Source organism: Prionailurus viverrinus, chromosome C2, assembly GCF_022837055.1.
Source record: "Prionailurus viverrinus isolate Anna chromosome C2, UM_Priviv_1.0, whole genome shotgun sequence".
Taxonomy (NCBI): Eukaryota; Metazoa; Chordata; class Mammalia; order Carnivora; family Felidae; genus Prionailurus; species Prionailurus viverrinus.
The window spans coordinates 90,559,422-90,568,470 of record NC_062569.1 but is presented as its reverse complement, the minus strand read 5'-3'; the positions used below and the strand labels follow the sequence as shown (position 1 = coordinate 90,568,470).

Below are 9,049 nucleotides of genomic sequence, written 5' to 3'. Positions count from 1 at the left end.
CCCTCCCCCACTCAAGTGCGCACCCGCACTAGTGCATGTTCTCTCTCTCAAAAGAAATATAAAAAAAAAAAATCAAAAAACAACACGGGCCAACCAGAACATGTTCAAGGGCCAGATCTGCTCCAGGGGCCTTGGGCTGAAGTGAGAAGGAGAGTTAGGGTAGAACCCTCAAGACCATCAGCCCTTAAGGCAATATTCTGCAAAATAAGCCCTGAGTCATCCTTGGGACTTGTGTAAAAATGGACCCCCAACCTCTGTCTGTGCCGATTCAGATTTGGTAGGTCTGAAGGAGCCCAGGAATCTGATCTTGTCAAGCTCCCAGTGTGGTTCTGGATGCACTCAAGCTTGAGAGCCTCTGAGCTGGGGGCAGCAGAGGAGACAGAGCAAGGCTGGTCATGGAAGCAGGAGAAAACCAGAAGCGTGGGTTGTCCAGAGCAGCAACGGTCTCAAGAATGATGGTGGCTTCCTGGGAATGGTTCCTAGGTCTGTCCTCATTCTCCCCTGGCACATTTTGGCTCCTCCCCGAGAAAGAGGAACGCTGAGCTTAGTGTTCGGTTTGGAGATTCTGCTGAAGCTGAGTTTGCTAGTGAGAATGAAAAGGGTCAGGGAGCAGGAGGGGTTGGTATGCAGGGGGTGTGGGTCTCTCCTCCGGCTCCTCAAGCTGTAAGTGGTAAGCAGGGCGGGATCTGCGTTCTCCCTGATGCTTTCCTGTCCTTCCCGGACTTGGCCTCCACCTACCGGAGCCAGCCTCTTGCCAAGTGTGATGGCACACGCACTCAACTTTGAGTGTTTCTTCACTGGAGCTGGTGCGGGCTTTGGTCAGCCTCTCTCCTTGTCACAGTGGGGAGACGGTAGTCTGGGGTGGAGAAAAGTGAGGTGGGCAGAGTGGAAGCTGAGTTGAGCAGGTCTCACAATTTCCTTTAGGCCCAGCTCCTTACTATCTCTTGCTAGTTTTTTTTTTTTTTGTTTAACTTTTTAAAAAATGTTTATTTATTTTGAGAGAGAGCACGAGTTGGGGAAGGACAGAGAGAGAGAGAGAGAGAGAGAGAGAATCCCAAGTAGGTTCTGCATTGCCAGTGCAGAGCCTGATGTGGGTATGGGGCTCAAACTCAGGGGCCCAGGATTTGGTACTTCTGGGTCCCCCAGTCTACTCCCAAACCATACCATCATTTCTAACATCCAGCATGACGGCACCCCCAACTTCAGCCAAAAGACAAGGACTAACAAATGTACACTGGATTTCATAACAAGGTCACCAGTGGCCACCAACAGAGCTGTGTCATTGGCATGGTAGGAAGCACCAGGCGGTAGTGAGATGGGAAAAGAGTGGGAGGTGGGAAGCAGAGAAGTGCTTGTAGCCAAGCCTTCCAAGGAACAGGAGAGAGGGGAGTAGTGGGGTGCATGGGGGTCCAGGTTAAGATGGGGAGGCAGTTGATGGGAATTTTTGGCAAAGAGCACAGAGAGGGCCAGATGGCCAGAGTCAGGTCCCTGAGTCGGCCAGGGGGGGGGGGGGGGGGAGCGGGGGGAGGGAGGGGGCAAGGAGGAGATTGGAAACACCCAGAGCACAGAAGAGCGGTTAGCTTTGGTAAGAGGTTAGAGGGCCACCCCTTCCATTCTAACAGGAAGACACGAAAAGCCCTCTGGTACAGGCACATTTATAAATTTGGTGACAGAAATTTACAGGAGTTGCTGTCTGGTGGCTGTTTTCTCTGTGAAATCGGGGGTGCTATCCTGGGTTGAGTGAGTCAGAGGTTTAAGGAGGATGGAGTTTGAAGGGAATCATGGACACTGTGCCAGGCAAGCAGTCCCAGGCGTGAGAGGCACAGGCAAGGGTAGCAGCTGGACTGATCCCAGCTTGGGGTTTGGCCATGAGGGTGCAGTGGGAGGGCGGGAGGGCAGGGAGGTTTGTGATGATGGTGAGAACGATGGAGTCTGGCAGGAGGGGCTGATGACGAAGGTTGAGGCGTCATGGGCGGGGGAGCCTAGGGAGCAGGGAGAGACCAGGAGCAGAGTAAGAGCTAGAAGCTTCAGCAAAGCCATGGGAGGATGTGGGCAGAAGAGGGCAGGACACAGACCTGGAGGGGCCCTGGTGGGTGTGTGTGGGAGGGGAGGGCCTGAGGGCTAGTCCCAGCTCTGTGTCTCTCTGTACAGCTTCTGTTTCGTCTGCACAGTGTTGAGTGCTGGCTTCTCGGGCTCATAAGGGGTCTACGTGGTGAGCTGACATGGGAGGATGCAACACAAAACAAAAGGAACTGGAAGGCTTTGTCAGGTAACAGTGCACACAAGGACAAAGCAGCCACCCCCTGGCAACATTCGGGAATGTGGGGGAAGTGTGGAAGACGGTCTCCTGACACCAGGAGTCTCAAGGAGGACACGAGCCTGAGTGAGAGGCTCTGACAGCAGGCACTTGAGTCTGCGTTCAGAAACCGGGGTGTAGGCACAAGAGTGGTGGCGGGACTGCTCCCAGCTTGGGGTTCCAAGCCCATGTGGCCCTGATCTGCTCAGGGTTGTTGGTCCCAGCCAGGTCTTCTCTGACACGTGAGTGCACGTCCACTGGCACCTTTGATCTTCACCGGAAAGCAGCAAACGGCAGCCTGTCCAGAGCTGCTGACACCTGGGCTTTCAAACAATTCATTTACCTACTTGATGATGGTGGATTATTAAAACAAAAAACGAGGAAGATCTTCCTAGATCCGTGGCTAAGCCCCCATCTCTTGTTTTGTTTTTCTCCTGCCCCGTGGATGGGTTAACATTCCTCCACCAGGAAAGCTGCCACCAACCGATTAGTATTGTTCAAGGTGTTCCAGGAGCGTCAGCCCTGAAGATGGTTCGAAGATGAATGCTGAAAATAGCTCTGGAAAATCCTACATTAGCAACCCCCTCTCTTGGAGAGTCACAACTTGCATTCACATGCAAAAAGATCTGAAAAGTTTAGTAGGAGAACACACTTTTTGTTTCAACTTTTTAAACCACAGACTCCCACCCTCCCAACACACTCCCCCTCCTGTCATCACTCAGAACTAATATTCCGTGCCATTCCCTTTGACATACGCTAGTCAAAGAAACCACTTGCAGTCGACTATTTCTATGGGCCCCGGCACAATCAACTAGTGTGTTTGTTGAGGATTACACGTACCCTTGGTTATCTATCTGGTACGTCCAAAATTGGTGTCACTTAAACAGCTCTCTCTCGAGGGAGACTTGAAGCCCGTTAAAGAGTGAGAATAACCCACGGCATGAATAGAAGCATTTTGCATCTGTGAGAAAACCCAGTCCAAGAGTCAAGTTAACTCACACCCACAGAGTGTACAGGACATGCTGCAGACAAGCATTCTCGGGGCCAGACGCCGCCTTATAAGGTGGCCTGACATTTTCTCATGGCCCAGGCCACCCTCCAAAAATATCCGGAGACAGAAGCAGAGTGGGAACTGACCTCTCTGAACGTTTCAAAGATGAACAAGCAGGCTCTCCGGCTAAACAGGGGCGCTCACACCTGCCTTACGACCAGCTCCAAATGCCCCGCACAGTCCGTGCTGGGGAGGGTTCTGCAGTGGGAAGAGAACAAATAGATGGATCCTCCGCACACACATCCAAGCTGGTCTCTTCGAAAAAGTACCCCTTCAGAATATGCTTTGAGACCTGCCTGTCTTTGCTGTATACGGACAACAGAGATCCGTGACTAATTTTCATTAGTGCGCCTTTCTGCCCCAACGGCGATGTCCTCTGGTGTCCTCGGGTTGAAGCTTAGTTCCAAACGCCTCACGCCAAGGCCCCGATCGCTTGTGAGGTGCTGCCCCCCAGCGGGGCAGCCCGGCTACAACAGTACGGAAATGGAGTTTGGCCTGCAACCAAGTGCAGTTATCTGGACTTGTAGCCACAAAGGTCAAAGACAGATGTAAAAGCGCTGCTGTGGGAGTAATGCTCTGGACCTAGTGAGCAGAAAACACAATTTCCAAACAACATAAAAAGATCTATGAAATGGCACTGGTACTTATATACACAGCCTTTCTCATATTTTATTTTTGCTCATCAAGTGATGCTTTTAGGGTGAACTGCCTTTTGTGGGAGAAAAAGATTATTTTGGTAGCGAGATCTGCCCCAGTAACACGAAGGACTATCCTTCTAACTTTGAGAACTAAAAAGATTAAATAGTCTCTCACTTTAAAAACAAAGCATTGGTCAAAAACTCATACAGCTCTCTTGTAACTCTGGTTCTCAGCTGCAGGCAGGGGAATGTTAATAGGTATGGCTATTTTTGGTAAGAGTTGCTTAGAACAGTTTCTTCACCACTAAATTGTATGACAATGAGCCAGTCCATTTGTAAGGCTGGGATTTTTTTTTTTTTTTTTAAATAATATGAGGAATCGCAAAGCTAGTCTCCATTCTTGTTAAAGGGAACAGAACAACACAGCGGTATTTTTGGAACAGTGTGTGTAACAGTAGGTCTCTTAATTATACCAGCGGTAATTCCTCAGGCTAGAGCTTATTATGTTAACATAGGACACATAATTGCCACAAAATATGACAATGACAAATTAGAAAGCCCTGGTTTCCCATTACCACACTAAGATTGTAAAGGTTGGATTTTCTGGGTAGCCTCTACTATTAGCTTTACCATCTGTTCCTTAGTGTTAGTGGAAATAATTCTTTTCATAAATGAAAAGCCTATCTGAAACAGACTAGACTGTACACAAGAGTGATTCTGTAACCACCGTGCTGGTCATGTCTAAGCCGTGACAGCAGGTGGGAAGAAAGTGTTCCCTTTGGAACAGAGACCAACAGTGATGGTTAAGTCTGAGAAGGACATGGCAGACCCAGCAGTGGCCACCTTACTGCTAGAGGCACATAAGAAAAGGTCACTCAGAGATCGCCTTCTAGAAAATACCCATCCCATGGGCACATCAGCACTTTCACTCGGAGGTGAAGAGGTCTGGGGTCTATAACTAGCAGGCCAGAAGTGGCCAGGCGGGGCGCATCCTGTCAGCATCCCTTCTGCCACTACCTACTGTGAACTTGAGAGTGCATGAAGTGGTTCCTCGGATGGCTCTGTAGTTGGGGACATTTTCATGATGTAGGTACTTGACCACATCTTGTTTTTCTTTGTGTTTAATGTTCATCTATTTACTTTGAGAGACAGAGAGTGAGCATGAGCCGGGGAGGGAGAGAGAGAGAATCCCAAGCAGGGAGCAGGTTCTGTGCTGTCAGTGCAGAGCCCAATGTGGGGCTCAATCTCACGAACTATGAGATCATGACCCGGGCCTCAAGAGTCGGAGGCTTAACTGACTGAGCCACCCAGGCGCCCCCACATCTTGTTTTAATATAAGATGAACTTTGGTAGGCAACAATATTTCCCCTCTTAACTTATATTAGAAAAGCGAGATTAAAAAAATATCGTAAAAGAACCCCCAAACCCCAAAACACTGTAAGACAAGGATCCTCGACTGTTTCCCGATTTTCTTAGACTTCCTGGTCACTTATATGTGGAATCCCTCGTGTCCCTCTGCAGCCAGGCCGAGAGGGGTTTGGTAAGCTTGAAGACGGCCTGGCAGGAAGAATGACTTTTTGGAAACCTCTTAATATCATCTGTCTATTTCTCCTGTCAAGTGCAGAACCATTATGAATAGCAGAAATAGATTTTAAACCTCTCAAAGAAAGAACTGGAAGCCGTGACAGAACAGAAACTCTTCCATATTCCTACAACGCCACGTTTAGGCCAACCTAATGTGAAAAATCACCAGACTCACTGGTCAGTATTTCAAATCCAGGCAGAGCACACACCAGTTTATTTTGAAATGCAACACAGATCCATATTTTATGAATACAACTTATTACTACATTAACGTTTTCAGGTAAAAACAGCTTCCAAATGCATGCATAGAAAGTTAGATATAGTCTTTGAACTCCTTATTTCTAAATATACAAAAAATACATTTAAATTATATAATTTTAGTGAATCAAAGACTTATAAAATTACAATTTTGGTTTTCACAACATAGAAAAAATACAAAAATGACTATATATATGGTTGTATAATTTTTTACCCAAATTTCAAAGGAGCAGTATGTACTGGTTTTGATGTTTTACAATGTTTTATCTAGAAACTCAGAGTTGAAAATAATTTGCAGGTTGTACCACGTCAACGCCAATCTTTTATTATAAATGAATAACCGAAACAAACGAGTAGAAATGAGGGCACAATCTTCATATGCCTCGTAATTTACCTCTACAATCTTCTAAACCCTTTCCGTGGGAAGTCTGCTCCAGAGGAACAGCTTTTATCTGGAAGGACAGTGCTTTTATTCCATGACTAACTCTCCATGGTGCCTTTGATAACGGTCAGTACGTGTTAAGTGAGTGATCCCAACCTGAGCAAACAGAGCACAGCAGGATGCAGATCAGTGTCTACAAAGCACTACTGCATACCCCAAAGAATTCTCTGCTGGAAGGTGGTCCCTGAAGGGGGTAGCCTGAGATACCCAATCAGGTGGGCAGCCGGGCAGGTGACGCCTTTGACTGTGTCCTGAAATGAAAACGGGAAGTCTGACAAAATACCCACCGAACACCACCTTCCTCGTTCACACGTTGTTAAGGTGTGACAGTTGGTGGGGTTAGATGTTCTCAATTCATAAAAGAACACTGCCACTTCAAAGGAGAAGTTAATTCATGTTGGAGATAAAAGAAACCAGTTACAGAGGGAGGTGATGGCCGCACGCATGCCTTACTTATCTGCCATGAGCCTTTTAAACGCTGATGGACAGAAGTACACACAGGGGTGGAGACCCTTTTTGAGGAGGGAGTTGCGCGCTGTGTTCTTGCTGCCAAAGTTCAATTTGGTGCAATACCACTGTTTGCGACAGAGCGTTCTTTGTAAATAGCAACAAATTATAACAGAGAGGCCCGAATAAAACCCCAGTCCAGAGATCCTGGAAAATCTACATTTTTTTTTTATCCCATCTTCTGGAACTATTCTAGAAAAAACTGAAAAAATCTTACCCAAACTAAGTAATAAGACTAATGTAACTCAAATTGTTTGTTTTACAGTAGAAGTACATTTTGGAAAAAGAAAAAGCATGAAAAATAGTCTTTCCTCTATATTTAGTTTATGAAGTACAAGAACAGATTCTAATCTCAACATGCCCAAGTTAAGAGTGCTGACTTAAAGAAGCAGAATTTTAATGTTCAATTCAAAAATAATTTTATTACGCATCTGCCTGTATTAAATTTTAGGCTACATACTTTCTTCTCATCTTCATTTTAATTGTCAAGCTTTTATGAAAATAACACTTAAAAAATTAGTTTTCCATTATGACATTCTTCTGACATTAGCAACTATATTTTAAATAACTACTCAGTAAGCTAGTAAGCTAGGCTTTTAAAATTTTTTAAATCAACCATTAAAAAAGAAAGGTGGGGGGTGGAAGAAAGAATCCACAAAGAACATTCTGTGTTTAAAATCTAATGCACATCTGAACTTGGGCTTTACATTTTCATCAACCCTTTCTTGAAGAGTCTTAAATGCACAGCTGAGCAATTAAATGGCATGAAGATATGACAGTAATCAGCCCATGTCCACAGGACACTATCGCTTGGCTGCTCCAACACATGGGATGACACTGCTTTTAGCTCATGGCTGCCCAACAGGAACATATCGCTGCCTCTGGACTTACACTTGGTGGGACTTACACAGGACCATAATTGGGAAAAGTATCCCAACAGAAGAGTTGAATGAAATTTAAAAATAAAATAAGGGTGTATAAACCTGTCCCTGAATGTTCTTCAGGATTACATTTCTAAAGTTACACCTTCCATGTGCTTTCAGTAACAGATTCTCTAACTCCTTATGGGACTTGACCGGCTTTGGGTCCACAAACGAGAATAGCTATTGGTAAATACATTACTCAGGGCTGTTCTGAGAATGATACTGTGAAAGGTACTTGTCATTTACTAGCGATTGAGCTTTCCCTTTCTGAGAACTGTCACTGTGTTAAAATATGATTGAGGCTGAGCCCTGGATAAGATAGGTTCTCTACGATGTACACATACTAAGTTCAAGCACGTTTCTTAGTGGCAGGCAGTAATGACTCAACTGAAAACAAACAAAAGGGTTCTAGTTGTTTTCAGATTACAGGTACTACCCCAAAGCTTCACAGACATATACATTGTATAATTAATTCACTAGATATGAGGGGATAGGTCCCAGCCATAATCTCAGAACATTCCAGAGAACAAAGTTTGCCACTTCAAAAATACAGAGTTTCCAGCATGCGGTCAAGCGCTTTGAAAAGGGAATGCTAATAAACACACTGCAGACTGAAACAGAACTCTACTGCAAGCCGGGCATTCAGCTGGTACAACATCATTACTCAGACTGTAACTCTCAAGTATTTAGTGTTACAGATCTTTATTTATCAGATACAAGAAAGAAACAGGAGGATATAAAATGCCAAATCCCTTTCCAGAGCCATCATAAATATTGGGAACTTCTGGTTGAAAAGCATGCTGAAATGGACCGGCCAGGAGGTTTTATGTAACAGTTTTTGTTCTTTGTTTTTGTTTTTTGTTTTAAATAAAATCCCAGGCCTGTGTGACACTGGATTTTGGTTCTTGTTTTTATTTTTTTAATACTTTAAAAATAGTTCTTACTTATTTTCTATGAAACGTATTGGGAACTCAAAAAGTCTGCAGCATTTTTTGTCATTGAAAAGTTTGTTTTTTAGGGGTGTGCAGAAAGCAGGAACTATTCAAATTTCTTGTGTTCTTCAGTATGAGAAAGGACCTTTCTTCTCTGGTGTATCATGTGGAAGTATAACTGGGGAAAAACTGAAAGAAAAGAGAGTATTGGTTAAAGAGATCACTTAGATTGCTTAAATCTAAATCACTTAAAATCTAAAGCATGTGGACTTGAGGTCCTCTCTGACTCTCTACTTTCTCATCCCTTCCCCGAGGAAGGGAACAAAGTATGCCTGGGGAAAGGGAAGAAAAATGCAGACGGACTTACCTTTTCCGGCTTTAGCTGAAGGGAAAAGGGTGGTGCGGACCTGAGTGACAC

At 45.1% G+C, this 9,049-nt stretch overlaps 1 protein-coding gene across 1 annotated transcript in view; it reads right to left on the bottom strand.

Moving 5' to 3' along the window:
* Window positions 1–5,753: 5,753 nt before the first annotated feature.
* The window catches only part of HACD2 (3-hydroxyacyl-CoA dehydratase 2), a 105,807-nt gene continuing 102,511 nt past the window's right edge, over window positions 5,754–9,049 (bottom strand). The window contains exon 7 of the mRNA XM_047875305.1: window positions 5,754–8,820. Within this exon, the coding sequence (XP_047731261.1) occupies window positions 8,738–8,820 (83 nt within the window). The 3' untranslated portion in view covers window positions 5,754–8,737. The remainder of the gene's footprint in view (window positions 8,821–9,049) is intronic.